This window comes from Rhineura floridana, chromosome 10 (assembly GCF_030035675.1).
Source record: "Rhineura floridana isolate rRhiFlo1 chromosome 10, rRhiFlo1.hap2, whole genome shotgun sequence".
Classification (NCBI taxonomy): Eukaryota; Metazoa; Chordata; class Lepidosauria; order Squamata; family Rhineuridae; genus Rhineura; species Rhineura floridana.
In genome coordinates this window covers 33,219,906-33,237,928 of record NC_084489.1, presented here as the reverse complement: position 1 = coordinate 33,237,928, position 18,023 = coordinate 33,219,906, and the positions used below count along the sequence as shown (strand labels likewise).

Here is an 18,023-nt window from a genome sequence, read left to right as displayed (position 1 = left end):
TGCAGATATGAATGCTTGCTACTGCTGGGGCCTACTGCCAAACAAAGTGACAGAAGGCTCCTTTTAAGTCCTTTGTCACTGGCAAGAAGAGCCTATCCCACCCTGACATGTGACCTAGAGCAGTGGTTCTCAAACTTTTTTGGTTCGCGGCACACTGTAAAACATATAAAAGTTTTCTGGCGCACTTCGTGTACAAAATTTTAAAAATAATATCTTTTAAACTATGAATAAAAATAACAAACTATAGAAAACTATTACCCTATACAAATGGGTTTCTTCTCATTTTTAAAATATACTTTCATAATATGTGAGGCACACCTAGCCACCTCTTAGGGCCATATTTGGATTCAGACAACGCTGGCTAGGGATAAGCTGATGCATAAAGATTGTGAAAGTTGTCGAAAGATAAGAGTAAATGGTTTTTAATAGCTCACTTATAGTTGGTCAGATAGACAGTTTCCTAATAAAGCGTGGAGTGGTAGGCTGTATGCCAAATGTATTATTGTGCTCTAGCAACACTTTCTTTTAAAAGGTGTTACCCCATTAGTGAGGAACTGGAGCTCCTGCACAGTAATCTGTGCTTGCTATGGCAAAGGCGTTTGATAACACAGCTACCATAATTTATGTTCAGCGTTTAAAGTAGATCATAGAATCATAGAATAGTAGAGTTGGAAGGGGCCTACAAGGCCATCGAGTCCAACCCCCTGTTCAATGCAGGAATCCAAATCAAAGCATTCCCAACAGATGGCTGTCCAGCTGCCTCTTGAATACCTCCAGTGTCGGAGAGCCCACTACCTCTCCAGGTAATTGGTTCCATTGTCGCATGGCTCTAACAGTTAGGAAGTTTTTCCTGATGTCCAGTCGAAATCTGGCTTCCTGCAACTTGAGCCCATTATTCCGTGTCCTGCACTCTGGGATGATGGAGAAGAGATCCCGGCCCTCCTCTATGTGACAACCTTTCATGTACTTGAAGAGTGCTATCATGCTGCACAACACATATATTCACATAGTAATCACAAGGGCTAGAAACAACATGTGTATTGTATAATTGCTAGTTGGCATACTCAGCTTATGAACAGAAATCAATTTATGTAGGTCATGTGATATTTGTCTACTTAGTGGTTTCTGATAATGATTTTAGAGCAGAAGGCATTGCTGACTAAGTTTTATTTGGTACATTAAACCACTAATGCTATAGGTGTTTAATTAGTGGGAGTTGATTGTGATGATTGGAGCTGAAGGCTTTTAGCTATTTGTAAATAAATAAAATAGCTAAGTTTTGTTTTACTGTTGTGTTCATGTAACAAAGAATACTAATCTTCTACAAATAAGTGGTAGCTTTTGTTAAACTTCCCTCAAAAATCTCAAAAACGGGCATGTACCAAATGTAATTCCCAATGTAATTGATAAAATACAAATGAACTAACTCTGTGTATATGATGATGATTTAGTTGGCAGTGTGATCAAAGCCCACCAGTCACTTACTGTGTCAAGGGTTTACCCTCTGTATACTGTGGATCATGTTCCTGTAAGTCTGGAAGTCCAGTTGTGCTGGTCTATGGATATCAACCACTATATATACAACAGCATTATTTATTTATTGAATTTATATCCCGCCCTTCCTCCTGAAGGAGCTCAGGGTGTCAAACAAACAAAACAATTTAAAAAGAAGAAAATCACACTAAAAACAGTTAAAAACATTCCAAAACACAGTTACAATTAAAAGCATTCTAAAACAGCTTAAAAACATTATTTCATCAGTGATCTACAGGTTGCCAGGAACAGTCCTTTTCACCCATCAAATGCCTGGGTAAACAGGAATGTTTTCAAATACTTCCTGAAAGTTAATAGTGAAGGAGGCAGACACACCTCACCATGAAGGACATTCCACAAACAGGGAGCTATCACTGAAAAGGCCCTGTCACAGGTCAGTGCTAACTGAGCAGTGCTCAGTGATGGCACCACCAGCTAGACTTTCCTTGCCAATTGTAGGGTACTGTCCCAAGAAATATAAACCCTGCAAGAAGGACTTATCTGTTTCAAGAACCCATGGTACATCTCAGAATTAGGGCTTGTTCTGTATCATATGTGTGACTTCTCTTTCCTGGTAACACAATTGTCTTATTAGAACAACTATAGCCTCTTTGTTTGTTCTTGGTTCACTTGTTTCTAATCCTGGACTATCATGTAACCAGTTCATAGTGAAATTTTAGCTTACTGTCTTCTGCACTAACAAATCTTCTTGATTTGTAATTTGGACAGTTAACAAATTATGTAACAAAATGGGAAAATATAGCATAATTTAATTTTGGAAACCCAGTCACAGCAGTGTTTCACTTGTGAAGTATAGTTTGAACTTAAATCACCTTTCCTTTGCAATAAACGATTATTAAATAAACAAATTGCTTAACTGCCAGTTTGCCATATTTGAAATAGTCTTTGTGTGTGCTTGTCAACTATCTTAACATAGATTGAAATATTATTAAGTTTTGGGGGGATTTTCCCCAGTTGCTCTTGTTCAGCTTTTTAAATGTTATATCTGTAATACATTTAAAGGGGGAGAAATTAGATGTTACTAACTGTAAATCAGGAATGGGGAATTGGAGCCCTCCAGGTGGTATTGGACTCCCATTAGCACTAGCCAACATGGTCAATGTCAGGAATGATGCGAGTTACTCTGACAGCATCTGAGAGCCACAGGTTTCTACCCCTGTTTTCCCCAATTTACCCTTCCCTGCAGCCCCCAGTGCCCCCTGAAAATCTGTTCCAGAGCGTCCTGAACTGAGTTTGAGTAGCACTGATTTGGAGGAAGGGAAAATGGCGGGTGAGAATCTGTGGCTGTCCAGATGTTGCCACTACCATCCCTGACCATTGCTAATATTCACTGGAGCTGATGGTAGCTGGGAATCCAACAGCATCAGGATTCCACCCAATATATTCATCACCTGGCAGAAGATAATATTCTGAATATGAAAACATTTTATTTTGCCCAGACCTTTCTTGATGCCTAAGGTTGGATTTTCTTTATTCTTTGTACTTCTGCTGTTGTATTTTTGTTTTCTGTTTTTATGATTTGTTCAATCATAAAAGGTGTAGGTGAAGAGTATATGCAGAATCATAATTCCTGTTGCTTTCTGTTCTGTTCTCTTTAGCTGCTTTTCTAACGCAGACTGTATGTCTTGATGACACAACAGTAAAATTTGAAATTTGGGATACAGCTGGTCAAGAACGATATCACAGTTTGGCACCAATGTATTACAGAGGAGCACAGGCTGCTATAGTTGTATATGATATTACTAATGAGGTAAGTGAAATTAGTCACAATATAATAGATGGAGCCTGGGTTTAAAATGCAGCATGTTTAAAATGTATTTAATTACGAATTTTGATAAGCTGCTTATTTTCCCTTATGTGTCAGTGGAGCACAGGAAGCTCTCTGGGTTTTATGATAATTGTTCAAGGAAAAAGCTGGCTTGTATATTTCCCAGCAAATTACTATGGCACAACATAGATGCCACTCTTCTCCACTCTCCCACCCCGTGCCAAATTCTATAAGTATTATCAAGAATGTTGAAAATGTGGCACATTGAAGGAAATCAGTTTATGGGACGTATGGTGCCCACTTTTTCCATGGGCAAAAAGTTGTTGCCTTTCAGTTATGAAAACAGTTTGTGTTTATCATTTGTTCTCCTTGTTTGGCAATACAATGTGTGATTTCCCATCCCCTTTGCTGCCTATATTTCAGGATGGAGTATTAAAATGCATTCTTCTATATTGGGGGAAAGCACAAAAAGTTCCATACTACAATGTATTAAAATTGTTCCATTTTTAGTTTAAGCAATATCAAGTATATAAAAAAAATCTTAATATGCTTGCTACTAGGATGCAGTGCAAAATATTTTCTTTCAAAAAAAACCCTCTGCTTGTTAAAAATGTATTGGAACAATCTCAGTGATACTTCTACAACTTTTCTGTTTTTCCACTATTTTTTTAAGTCAGTGCAGCTGTTTTTGACTTTCGGCGCAATTCAACTTGTATTTACACTGAGCTGAGGGGAGTTGGATGTGGAGGACCCCCGGCTAAGCCCCTCGCCCCAGCTCAGCTGCAGCTTCCCCAGGACCCTGCAGGCTCAGTTGGGTCTGCCGGGGAAGCCCAGCCTGGTGGAAGCTGCGGGAAGGCCTGAAAAAGGGGCTCAAACAACAACCAAAAATTCTTAGACTAAATGTTAAGAAGAGCACTGCAGCTTGAAGAATGATGGCACATGATTGCAGATTTGCCGGGGTGTGTGGTGAGATTCCGGGAGGGCTTTAAGCAGGGCTGTGGAGTTAGAGTCGTGGAGTCGGAGTCAGAAGCAATTTTGGGTGGAGTCGGAGTCGGTAGAAATGTACCAACTCCGACTTCGGCTTCAAAATAAATTTTGATTGACACTTTTTTAAAATATAAATTCAAAATGTCAAAGAAGCTTCCCATGAAGTCGGCTGTAGTTGAGCATTTCACCATAACTCAAGATGGAAACCATTCTGTGTGTCAGTGTATGACACAGGACCCAGATGAAGACAAATGCTGTGATGCCAAGATCAGTGCATATTCAGGCAGCGATAAAAATGCTCCTATGAGAGGTTCCAATTTAAAAAGACGTTTACAGCGCTTTCCAGGGCTATGGAGACGGAGTTGGAGTCATGGAGTCGGAAGCAATTTTGGGTGGAGTCTGAGTTGGACAGTACAAAAATAGAGAAGTCGGAGTCGAAGGTTTGGCGTACCGACTCCACAGCCCTGGCTTTAAGTGCAAATAAGACACGATTAATTCAGGTGCAGTCGATACTTGAGGTGGGAGAATTGACTGGTGAATCTTGGTTAACCCTTTAACAAGAGTAGATTGAGTTAGGTCTTTTTTGAAGGGGATTGCTAGAACATTTCAAAAGCTGAAAAACTTAAAACCCTTTCTGTATCCTGAAAAATATGCAAAATCTTCAAATTCTATCATTAGTTTGTGGATAAAATACTAATATTGGCAATCAAAACTATTGGATAATAAAAAGTTGGTTTTTGGAGTTCTACAGCAAAATGTTTTTGCTGCTTAGGGGATGCTTTATGAATAATTACTCTGGTGTAATTACAGTACAGTAGTTTTGGGGGCGAATTGCATGAATGGGCTTCCACAGGATTAGCCATTCATGTAGAGGTTTTTGCTCATGTGACAGGTTTATCTGCATAGTGGGTGATGGGGTTTAGATTATTTAGAGGGTGTTCTTGGTCATAGGAACCAGTCTCTAGAAGCCCCTATGCTGCACACCCACCAACCACATTTTAGATAGCAGTGGAACGCAGAGCAAGACCTCCCTGGGAGATCAGTAGATAGGCAGTATTGTGTGGGAGCTGGCAGTCTTGACTCAAATTCCTTAGAATTCAGAAAATGAGAGTTGAGACTTTGAATTGGGTTCAAACACAGAAGCCAATAAAAATGATACAGCAATGGAGTCAGATGCTCAAAATAAAGGCCGCCATCAGCAGACTGTCAACAACATTTTATACTAGTTGCAGATTTTTGAACACTCTTCAAATGAAGCTCCACATAATCTTTGTCATAGTAACTATGGCTTGTCACTACAGGAACAAGCCTAGGGATTGCAATTTTAACATTGCATTTGTTCTTGGACAAGCCATGCTTAGTCTAAACTGTGGTCTTTTGAAACAAGCCACCTTTATAAACTAAAGTTTCAAGTTTGCATGTTTCAGTAAGCCATAGTTTAAATAACCATAATTTGGATATTGAGCGCTAAATTAAAAATGGAAGCAAAAGCTTCCAATCTCCTCTTTGTGGCCATGAAGAGGAGGAGGGGTGCTCCTGAGACTAATCTAGACTTTTAAATCTGAATGCAAGCACAGTCACATTCCTTCTCCACTTTGCTATTTTAGTGCAAGCTAAAGGTGAACTCAGTGAATTTGGCCACTTTTTCATCTTTGCATTTGTTATTGGGGCACTCATGGATTGTTTTTAAGAGGGCAAAATAATAAATAGTCCCATTTTTATGTCCTAAATTCAAGTTATGGCCAAATTCTGGCTGACTAATTTTTCTTCTTGGACCAGCTATACTTTGGGTATACCTTTCATAATATAGGTAGATTCTTTAGGAGAGTTTCATGGATTGTTCTAAAATTTGTATTTTATTTTAAATTTATGGGACAGCAGCTGACGTTCTCCATTTTGTTCCTTTAAAAATGTTAAGAATAATTCCTACTAACTTCTTAAAGAAGGGGCACACATCCAGCATTCAAGGAGTGAAGCATATACTGATGATATTTGTTTGCAAATGCTCAGTCAACAACACATGGAACCTTATGATCGGATGTATTTGGTGATCCTTAGTCGCCATATAAATTTGGCCAGTTTTACAGAAAGAGTGTTGACAAGCTCTGAAATTATAGGAAGAATATTTGTAGTTGTACATGTTCATTGAATCTCATCTTGGTTTTATATGAAGAAAAAAACCATTTTTAAAGGCTACATGATGAAGACCCAAGTCTAAATATTCATCTTCAATTTCAATGATGTGAGAAGAATTTTGTTTCAAAAAAAGACACTTAAAATTTAAGGGATTTGTGTAATAAAAGGGGCAAGGAGAGGAGGGATAACATTAGAACATCTTTTGGAGTAATGGGTGCCCAGTCATTGCCCTTTTTTATAAAGTCTTGATTATGGTATAAATGATTGAAGTTGAAAAAAGAATAAGTGAGCTTTATTTTCTCTTTAAATGATTGACAGGAATCCTTTGCGAGAGCAAAAAATTGGGTAAAAGAACTCCAGAGGCAAGCAAGTCCTAACATTGTAATAGCTTTAGCAGGAAATAAAGCTGATCTAGCTAACAAAAGGGCTGTAGATTTTCAGGTAAGTTTTGACTCTTATATTTGATCAGAAATTCGAGCTTTGCTGGCGTATTATACAGAACTTTAAAGCTCCCTCAGTTATGTTTTTTTTTTGTAGGACTTTGACATAACTGATTTTTATTTTGTAGCTTGTGTTGTGTGAACTTTGCTTTAAAACCACATTAACAAAATAAAATGAAACCTGGGGGTGCAAGACGATTAGAAAGCATGCCATCTTAAGGATTTATTCTACCAGATAATATATATGTTATGTTATAAGTAGAATTGAGCAGTTTACCCACCATCTTGACCAACATAGTCATATTACCTGCAAATGTTATCTGCAATAAAATGTGAACTTTTAGATGATATTGAGCAGCACAGCCTTCTGTCATGTGATGAAACCACCACATAATTCCACAGGCAGATCTGAAGAGTATAGTGTTCTCCTCAGACATTGCCAGAAGTGATGGCAGTAAATAAGTTGCCTGCACAGTTATGCAGCATGGTAACTTGCCTTAGTGAAGCAATGAGCAATTGTGATTTAGTGGATAAAATGTTGGATTTCTACCAGGAAGGTTTGGATTTAAGTTCCCATTCATTTGTGAAGCATACCATGACTGACCTTGGGCCAGTTTCAACCTCGCAGCCTACCTAACTAGGTTATTGCAAACATGAAATAGGGAGAAAACACATGTATGCTATCTTTTTAATATAGATATAAATGCAGTATGTTTAGTAGTAATAATAACAATAATTAAGACGGGGTCAATCAATAGCGATCAGGGGATGCAGCATCAGAGGCCCTAAAATTACTGATTGACCCCATTCTCTATTGTTATCGCTACTAAACATACTGCATTTATATCTAAAAGATAGCATATTTATATTAAAAAGATAGCATACATATCAGTAAAGCAGTCCAGTTACTCAGGAACAAATGAAGCTGCCTTATACTGAGTCAGATTATTGATCCATCTAGCTATTATATACACAATCTACAGTAGTAGTGTATAAGCTAGCTAATTGTAGCTTTCCACGGTTTCAGATGGGTCTTCCCTGGCCCTACCTGGAGATGCCAGGGATTGAACCTGGAACCTTCTGCATGCAGGGCAGATGCTCTACCACTGAGCTACAGGCCTTAATTTGGGAACTTTCAAACAGCATCTGATACAACAGGATGGGGCTAGAAGTAAAATCCAGGAAAGTCTCTCTGCACTCAAAGTACTTTTTGTGGGTGCACAGCCCTCTTTCAATCCTGTCATAAGTATTTATATTGTACTTTCTCTTAACTGGTTTATAGGAAGGATGGGCAATTTATTACCAAGGGAAGTATCAACATTAGATTGAAATATGCAAGGTGACTGCTAATTTCAATATTTGCCCAATATGTAACATCAATAACTTGTACATTTTCATTAAGTTAGCAAATGACAAACTTGCTAATAGTGAGATTGTGTTCATTCTATAATATTCTTTTCTAAAATTAGAATTATTAAAATGTAAACTTTCTGTGTTGCCAAATGTTTATATGTAGAGAACAGTTATTTTTGGCTTTGTCTCTTTCGAGGCTTTAAGTCTCCTTTCCAAACCTTATATCTGCAGCCATGATTGTTCGGAACATGACATCAGAAGACCTAAAGGCTGCATAAGTGTCTTTGGAGCTGAAGATATTCATGGCTGCTGTGTTATATTAAGCTGGTTTCTCTCACATTGTATTTCACTGAAGGCCCACTTAGCCCTCAGCAGAGTGAATTGAAAATTTAGAGATCAGTTCAGAGCCACAAAACTAACTTTAAACTAAATTATATGTGCACCTACTAATGCAATAGGACTTCTCCTTTCTCTGGAGGGTTGAGGGGGGACCCTCTGTAGCAGATTTTGGTAGTATTGGAGGGTGGAGGAGAGAAACATGAAGTTCTGTTGCACAAGTGGACTTCTATTGCGCACGCAGGCAGACATCAGAAGATGTCATCCTATACAGGCAGTACGTACTTACACCCATCTTTTAAAGTTGCTGTTGTCAGGACATGCCTTCTCCATAGTAAAAACAGTAGTGTGCAAGAGACGTACATTATGGTTTTTTACACTCATAAGAAGCTTATTTTCTGCTGCAATTTTAAGATTTCTGAAAAGCTGACATTGACCTTGATCTTACTGCATAGTTCTAGAGTCCAGCATTAAGCTGATGAGCTTTTCTGGAGGCTGAGAAAAGTTATCTTGTTAGCCAGTTTTTTAAGGTTAAACTTGTATTCTTACTTTTAGTTTCTGCAATTGCTTTCTTACTCCCTAATCCTTTTTAATTATACCAGAACCTTATAGATTTATCATTTGTAATATATTGTGCTTCTACAGATTTATGCAAGAGCCTTTTCAAACCCCAAAGAAGGCTCACTTTTTTTTGAGGAGCAGGGAAGAAGACTCATCAAATGTGGCATGTTAACATTTAGCCTTTGAAAAAACAGTAGTCCCTCAGCTGGCAGTAATAAAGTGCTGTATGATCCACAACTGCATGAAGAAAACTAAATTGGCATGCTTAACTTACAGGAAGCACAGTGTTATGCGGATGACAACAGTTTATTGTTCATGGAGACATCAGCTAAAACATCAATGAATGTAAATGAAATATTCATGGCAATTGGTAAGTAAAGCTTCAATGGAAGCTGCATTTTAAAAACAGATTTGTATCTGGCTCATTCAAGAGTGTGGAACTTAACAGCATTCAGCAAACAAGTTATCTGAAAATAGTGGTAAATGGACCAATTGCTTCTGAGCACTTATTTGTTTAGTCTGTAAGCTTTTGCCATTCTAAATCAATGATTGGTTGCACTTTTACAATGAACAAATGAGAACTGACATTGTTGAGCAAAATTGGAATATTGCCCATGTGTGTGCAAATCTATCAATTCTTGGTTAATAGTATCTGTGGAATGCAGAATATTAAAAAGAAATGTAGATTAACAAAGATTACGGACCTCAGGGGTATGACTTCATTTGTCTCTGCTCCTTAACTCCTTTGATTCTCTCAGAAAACAATAGATTTTATATTATCTACATAATGAAGTATATGTTTAATTGTCATATTGTGAATCTTGTGCTAAACTATGGCTTGGATCCAATTTGCCCCTTGTATGTGGAAGGTATCTCTGTTTTTGCATTTGGGATGGAAGGTGCTAATTTTCCCTTACATGGTTACAGCTACCTAGGCTACATTGAGTGCTTGTTTTGTGGGTTCTCCAGACCCTCATGAATAGCTTTTTATGGAACACTTAGGGCTGCTTTGGAAAGTGGGGTGAGAAAGCCTATTTCATGGGTGAGACATCACACATTTTTCTTTAGAGCCAAACTTATATACATTTAGTGATAAGCACCGTGTTCGTTTATTGGGACTGAGTGTTTGAACACAAGTTTCATTTAAAATAGAATCAAAGAACTGTATCCAACATTCTGTGTCAGCTAGTTCAAGGGCTCCTGTGCAGATGCATTTTAATGTTGTGCAACAGAGGAATCCAATGCAACAGGTGCACTAGTGGAAACTTCTTGAACAACAGATTTTGCAATCTTTTACACCAGTGGAACAAGTATACTGCTAAATGATATTAACTTAGTACTACATGGGTTACAATCCCAAAATTGCGTTGTCAGCATTGGGGTAATAAGCCAGGAGTACGGGTTGTGTTTTTTTTGCCAATTGGAGTTTGTGAATGCCGGTCACCTAAATCCTGTTTTCAATTTTACTCTGTCCTCATTTTCTTTGATTCCTTCAAGTAGGCGGGTCTCTTGATACAAAGTATAGTAGCAAAGTGCTTCCTTTAAAATTAAATACATTGCTAAAATCTGTTGCTCTTACTACTGTTTAAGTTCTGGTTGAAAGCAAAGCATGGAAAGCAGTCTCACTTAATCTTTGCATTGGGATTTAAGGAAGAGAGCATGAGCTCATAGCGCAGCCTTTTCTGAAGGTCAAAAAAGAGAAGTATGGAATGGACATAATGTTATGTGCCAGTTAGCACTATTTTCAATTGAACAGGTTAAATCGAACATAAATTTGTCTTACGATGACCTATCCTTTTTATTGCTATTAGCACTGTTTTATTGCATTTTTATGCCATCATTCTTCTAAGTTGCTTAGAGCCGTTTACAGTCCTCTCCATCCATTTTATCTCCTGTGAAGTACGCTAGACCCAAGCCCATTCAGTCATATCTATGGCTGAGTAGGGATTTCTGGTTTTGGTTCATTGCTCTAAACCAGCCTTTTTCAACTAGTGGGCCACCAGATGTTGTTGGACCACAATTCCCATATTTCCTGACCATTGGCAATGCTGGCTGAGGCTGATGGGAGTTGTGGTCCAACAACACCTGTTGGCCCACTAGTTGGGAAAGGCTGTTCTAAACACTGCAGTGCACCACTTGCCTTTTGTTAATTACTGTAAGTATTTTCTATTAGTGTTTTCTGAAGAGATCCATTCTGATGAGAACCCAATTAATACAGCATATTCTTGAGGACTATTCTGTGGACCACATAACCAGGCTATTCAATCCTACAAATTGTAGGGCCTGAGAGACTAAACGTGGGAAGATTAGCCAGAAGAATGAGAAAAATCAGTCTGAGTGTGCACTGACCGGGAAGTTCAGTTCAGATACCAATTCAACACTTTAGAAAACAACCAGTTCTATTCAGACTGATTCCGAGGCTAGTCAGTTCTGTTTGGGCCCAAATCAGGATCCCTATTCAGGAAACATGACTTCCCATTCATTACCGAAGGGAAATGGCTATAACTTTCTTTTTGAGACAACTGGCTGAAATTTGCAGATAATGTACCGGTAAATGTTTTTATCTTACATGGATAAAACCTGATAAATTTCAGAACCATAGCTGTAAAGGTTTTCCTGGAAGGACTAATTTTATAGTAAAAGGATTTGCTTAATTTCCCCTATTTTGTGAGCAATTTGTATGAAAATAGCAGGCATCAGAGAGGTGTCCCTACATAAAGAAATCTGCCACATTTCAGAAGAATGGATGCAGAAGGTTTTGTGCTAGGGATCTTTAAAGTTGACCTTGTTGGAGGAGGTGAGCATGCTTCCCTCCCTGTGGTTTTGTGGTTAACAATTCATTTTAGTATGAAAAATGGTATATAACATAAAGGTGCCCCTCAGAAAGTAACGTGCAAATAGGTGCAGGAATTAGAGAGTTATGGTAGATTGTGTTCTGGTCAATTAGCACCAAAAGTAACATAAATGAAGTGCAAACCTGATTTTACAGGTGTGGATTTGGGCATATTGCATGGAGGCAGAAGAACCTGAATCTCTAGAATTTTCTAAGCAAGCACTACTAGCAGAACTAGCAAAGAGTATAGAAAAGACAAGAGCAAGATCATATTACATCCCTCCCCCAAACCCCTGGTAAAATCATTCCCTCTGATGAGAAGCTACACTTGTCAATCGCAAAAGACCTCTCCCTCACACCACATGGTGTTTTCCTTACATGGCAAGGTTTGAGAGAAATGGGTTGTGTTTGATTTCTCTTTTCCCCCACGTCCCCAAATTCTGCTCCAGAGGGTCCCCCAGATGTTGAGGTTGCATTGGGGAGGGCTGCAGGGAAAGGAGAGGAAGGGGAAGTTTCATTGGGCAAGTGGAATGTGTACATTTTGTACATCACCCCAATTTTTCAATTTTTGCAGTTTTTAAACTTCAGGTGACTTCTGGTCCCTGATCAGTTTGGGGTGATTCAGAGGGGTCCTGCTACAAATCTTTCCAAATTGGTGTGATCTTGCTTGGGATCCAATGCATACCATTGGTAATATGTATAAAAGTGTGTGATCTGTTAGCTGTGAATGTGCATAGGAAACACTTTCAAAAAGTTTTAATGCAAGTTTTTTAAACTACCTTTTCTTGTAGCTAAAAAGTTGCCAAAGAATGAACAACAGAATGCAGGGGCCAACTCTGTCAGAGGAAGAGGAGTAGATCTTACTGAACCAACACAACCAACTAAGAGTCAATGCTGTAGTAACTAAACCTTCAGCTGCTTTAAACTGTCTTGAATATTCTTCTGCTTCCTAACTTGTTAATAACAAAGGAATTTGGAGTGTTTAACCTGGCCCAATACAGCTTCCAAAATTGAAGAGACTTATGAAATAATCATTCTGTATTAGAAATGACTTTGTCCTAATTTTTAATAACATGCATGTATCACTGGCTGTTACGTTTCAGCAAAAGAGAGGGGAAATGGAAGTTGGATAGACTTGCTTCAGTTGAAAGGTTTATAAAGTGTATCACATCTCATTAGGGATAGACTGAACTACTCCATGGGTCTGCAGCTAACCAGTTAGTTCCTCAAGCTTTGGATATCGGTTACTGTTAGAGAATAGAATTGGGATTCTCCATTTTGTGGTGTGGGGGGAAAAAAAACCCTAACTATAACACACCTTCTGAAGATCCTATAAGCTTATTCACAGTATTTATGCAAAATGTTGTTTATGTGGGTATCTACCATTTAAATATACATTCCACATTTTCATAATGTAACTGCAAAATACATGCAGCACTAACAATTTTATGAATCCTGTGCTTGCAGAACAATCGGTTTTTATTTGTTAAACTATATGTAAATGTGTTGACCCAGTTTAAAGTAAAAAAATCAAGTTTAATTCATTTTTTTCCTGCTTATACAATGACACAACCAGTGAATTCAACCTCTAATGCAAAATTTCCCTCTTTACCAAACTATTGAGACCTGTCCAGCAAAAACTAGGTACCTGATTTTGGTTTTAATCACTGTTGACCATTACACAGTTATCTTTCCCCTAAGGATAAAATCAGTCAGTGCACTAACAATTATGTACATTCAACTTGATTTTAAATTGGGATATTAATGTACTGTAAATAGGGTACTGCATTGTAGTCTACATCTGTTTAATACTCTGTACTATTTAAGAGTTGCTTAAAAGTATACAATTTGTACAGTTACTTTCAAGAGCTAACATTTCTTTTCCCCATATATCAAGGGGATTAAGTTCTTCCTTAATGGCTAGAACAGTAATAAATGATGCTCCTGTACCTGTAACATAAGTACTACTGTCTGTCTGTAATGAAATCTGCAACTTTGTTTTCCAAAGTCCATTTTATTTTGATCTGTCCAGTATATTGCACTAATTCTTTAGTTATTTTCATTATATGAAATCTACCAAGTGTCAGAAAAGATGATTTAATCTATTTAAATGTTGAACTGCTAGCAGAAACTTACATGTGCAGATTGTAAATTTGCAGTAATTTGGGCTTAGCAAGGAAATGACAGTTCACCAGTGTTTAGTTTTATATTGAGGTGCTCAGGTTTGAATAAAGTGGTATAAAAAAGGACATAATTGTCATCAATTTTTTAACATAGTGTTAATTTTTGTTTATTATGACACAGTTTCTTTTATCTTTTATCATAAAATGGATTCACTGTAGCAGCAGTTTTCTACCTTCAGAAGGACACTATTCATGCTAAATATAAGTGGGTATTTTATCACATCCATTTAAGAGTGCTACCAAAACAGTAATATTATCTCTAGAACCTGCTTTTAGTGCCGCTTTTACAAGGTGCTTACTAATATACTTAGCTGCAAGGGTATAAAATGTCCTAGAATTCATTTCTGAATAGTCTGATGTTTGTGAAGATTCAGGACTTCCAGGTACAGTTTCTTCTGCATTTTTCTCACACACTTGACTTTTCTTTTGATCTTCTTGGGTGGGAGATCCTAGTGGGGGAGTTTCTCTGTCTTCATAAGATGTATCGTCACTAAACTCCCATGATCCAGGAACTTCTAAAGAGCTTTCTGATTCTTCCTCTGATGAGCCTGACTGAATTATCTCTTCCTCTTTTATGCCACTATTTCTTGAGGACCTTAAATTGTTTAAGTCTGTCTCTGTAAAAAGTTCTAGATTTAAATACCATGAATAGAATTCATCTTCCAAATTGCCCAAAGGTAACTTTGAACATTTGGACATGCAGCTTTTCTTCAGCTGGGCATGTTGATACTTTTGCAAATAAGCAGAAAACATAATTAATGTTAATCGTACTACTTCACTTTTATCCAGAACTTCCCAGAGTCCATTAGAAGCTAAAATAAGAAATTGACATGAATCATCAACAGGAAGGGAGATTGTATGTGGTACAGGAATAACGGTATTTTTCAAGTTTGGATTTCCATGGTGGCCAAGGCCACGAGTACTTTTGATAAGTCCTTCTATCAGTCCTTTGGGCTCATTACTGCTGATACATCCACCATTCTGAATAACACGCATTCTTTCTTCTCTACAGTAAGTGCTGTGTTCTTTAGTAAGCCAATAGCTTTTCCCATTTTTGCATAAAACAGCATGGACGTTACCTACAATTTAAAAAAAATCACTGTATCATGTAACTGGAATTGTCTCATTTGCAAACACTTTGTCCTAGCAGACTTAAACTTCAACCATTGCTTTTCCTTCTAGTAGTTATGTTGCCTAATTTTGCAGATTCTATGACAATAGCCTTTTGCACAATTCATATTATTTTTCATAATTCGTGGAGATAGCAATTAAGGTGTATATCTATCTGATGCTAAACTTTTGTGCTCTGTATAGCTTACTTATCCTTCTCCCACAATTCCAAGTCGTGCTCCTTTCTACATGCCTAGTAATGTGCTTTCCATAGGTTGAAACTAGACACTATGATAGCTACAGGGCTGCTGCTGCTGCAAATAGCAAGTCTTGGGCTATCATCCCTTCATTCTTAGCATTGCTAGTAATGGCAAACTTGGGTGGCTGAATGCCAATATGTTTGGATACAAAACAGGGCCACTAAGAAGCAATGAAGGAGGTATCAGCATGCTTGGAAGAGCCCTAAAGTATCCAGAAATGTGTCATTTTTTTACAAAACAAAACCAAGATTTGAGTATGCTCACAGAATGAGAGAGATGAATTGGAAAAGAAAAAAAAACAATGGGGGAGGAAGAGAGTGAATTTTCCTGATTGAGCCCTTTGAACAGCTTGTAGTATCCTGTAAAACATGGCTAGAACTCTGGAAAAGAGCATCTGTCTTACGGGTGACAATACACTACAACATTCTGTTGTAGGTTTCACTTGTCATGCCATAGTACAGCCTTCTCTCTTCCAGATTCTTTATGCAACAACTCCCATTTGTCCCAGGCAGTATGGCCTAATAATCAGGATGATGGGAGCTGTAGTGCACATCACCTGGAGGGCACTAGGATGGATGGGGAAGCCTGTTTTATTACAAAATATGTAATAAAATTATTACAAAATATGTTATAATTGTACTGAGATTCTCTGTCCAATGAGGTGGGACGAATGTGCAGTATAGTGACACTGCAACGTGTTTTGTATAACCAGACAGATATGGAAAAGGAGATAATTAGGGCTGCTGCTTTCAGTGTCTGCTATACAGCTGCTGTCACATATATAACTGGACACCTTCCAGATCCCGGTCATTGACAAAGAAACGTCAAATTTGTTGCACAAATACAAGTATGCATGTGAAAAATACTGAAAACCTGTTGAATCTTACAGAGCGACTCAAATGTTTCATCTCTTCAGAGCAGAGGTTATGTCAGTAAAGCATTGCAGCAGTAAATCAATAACAGCTCCAAGAGAGTGTTAGAATGCTGAGACATGAAGTGTTCCAAAGAGAGCATGGATAGGGTTAAAGTAAGCACACTCTGGGGCTCAAGGACAGAGAGCAGACCGAAGGCTGCAGGTGGCTGGGCAGGAAAGCTGCCAAGGCTATATAACGCCATAGAAACAGCTCAGGGTGTGGGGGTCGCATTTGATGTATGTGAAGGAGAGAGCTTGTGTATCTGTGTATCTGTAAGCTATTGAATCAGTAAAAGATTGATCTTCACCACTTCTAGCGTTCTGTCTCTATTCACTCTATTCATTCCTGTTATACGCAGTGGCATTGTCCTGACAGGCAAGCCGCAATTCCAACAAGGGTTATGGGCCCAGAGACAGGAAAGGAATAGAGCATAAGCAGAGTGCAGTGAAGCAAAAGAGGCAGCAGAGCTGAGCCGACGGTCGAAGGAAGCACGAACAGTGACAGGAGCCAGTGGAAGCCTGTGCCGATCGTAAAAAGAGGCCTGGAGTGTAAAGAAATCAGATACGGTGAAGCTGTAAAAAGAGAAGTTTCGTTTCTCCAAAGTGACGCAAGGAAACTGAAAAATGGCAGTTTCACTTTCGCAAGGGATGCCGCTGGAGCGTCTGAACGAAACTAATTACTTGAATTGGAGACTGAGAATGCAGGCGTTTCTAACAAAGGAAGACTTATGGACTGTTGTAACAGAGGATCCCCCATCTGATCCCCCACTGGCACAGTGGATAAGGCTGGATAAACATGCGAGATCGTATATTATCCTGGCAGTAAGTGACTCTCAATTCCTATACGTGCAGGATAAAGAAACAGCTAAATTAACTTGGCAAGCTCTGAATGAGGTCCATGTTCGGAAAACAGTGAGCAGCAGAATAAGTTTAGCCAGAAGATTGTACCAGCTCAAGTACACAGATAACGTCACAATGTCTGAACATTTGTTTAAAGTTTCAAAGCTGTTTGCTGAGTTACAAGAAAGAAATGTGATATATCCGGACTCACAACACATATATATAATCCTGGCAACATTAAATTCATCATGGGACAATCTTATTAGTTCACTCGAAGCGCTCCCTGAAGAGGATTTATCGCTCCCTTACGTGACAGGCAAGTTGATACAGTAGTGGGAGAGACGTCAGGAGGCTTCTGAACAGGAGAAGGAAAGTCGGAAGGAAAAAGTGAAAAGACTGAGATTAATGGCAGGTCGTTTGGCAGGTCGTTTGGAACAAAGGCATGCTATCGTTGTGGGTCATTAACTCATCTTCAAAGAGACTGTGAGTTGCGGCAGAGAAAACAGAGAAGGAAGTGCAGCTAGTGAAAGCTGAAGAGAAAGACAGAGACAGAGACTATAAAATTAAAGGAACCTGGACAATTGATAATCTAATAAAAGACAAGTCTATGTTCAGGACTATGGTTCCAGCGACTTCACACATGGTACTAGCTGATGGGACTCAAAAACAGGTACAAGCTATGGGTACTGTGCATTTAAGTGCTTTAAATACGATAATTACTGATGTTTTGTACGTGCCAGACATTCAAT

At 38.4% G+C, this 18,023-nt stretch overlaps 2 protein-coding genes across 7 annotated transcripts in view; one reads left to right on the top strand and one right to left on the bottom strand.

Annotated features, from left to right (window-relative positions):
- The window catches only part of RAB5A (RAB5A, member RAS oncogene family), a 29,588-nt gene extending 15,372 nt beyond the window's left edge, over window positions 1–14,216 (top strand). For both annotated transcript variants that reach the window (XM_061585879.1, XM_061585880.1), the window contains exons 3-6: window positions 3,153–3,304; window positions 6,764–6,886; window positions 9,412–9,505; window positions 12,760–14,216. In XM_061585879.1, coding sequence (XP_061441863.1) covers window positions 3,153–3,304; window positions 6,764–6,886; window positions 9,412–9,505; window positions 12,760–12,875 — 485 coding nt within the window. In that variant the 3' untranslated portion in view covers window positions 12,876–14,216. The remainder of the gene's footprint in view (window positions 1–3,152; window positions 3,305–6,763; window positions 6,887–9,411; window positions 9,506–12,759) is intronic.
- A 16-nt stretch (window positions 14,217–14,232) lies between these two features.
- PP2D1 (protein phosphatase 2C like domain containing 1) overlaps window positions 14,233–18,023 on the bottom strand; it is a 31,116-nt gene continuing 27,325 nt past the window's right edge. For all 5 annotated transcript variants that reach the window (XM_061585876.1, XM_061585877.1, XM_061585874.1 and 2 more), the window contains one exon: window positions 14,233–15,230. In XM_061585876.1, the coding sequence (XP_061441860.1) occupies window positions 14,347–15,230 (884 nt within the window). In that variant the 3' untranslated portion in view covers window positions 14,233–14,346. The remainder of the gene's footprint in view (window positions 15,231–18,023) is intronic.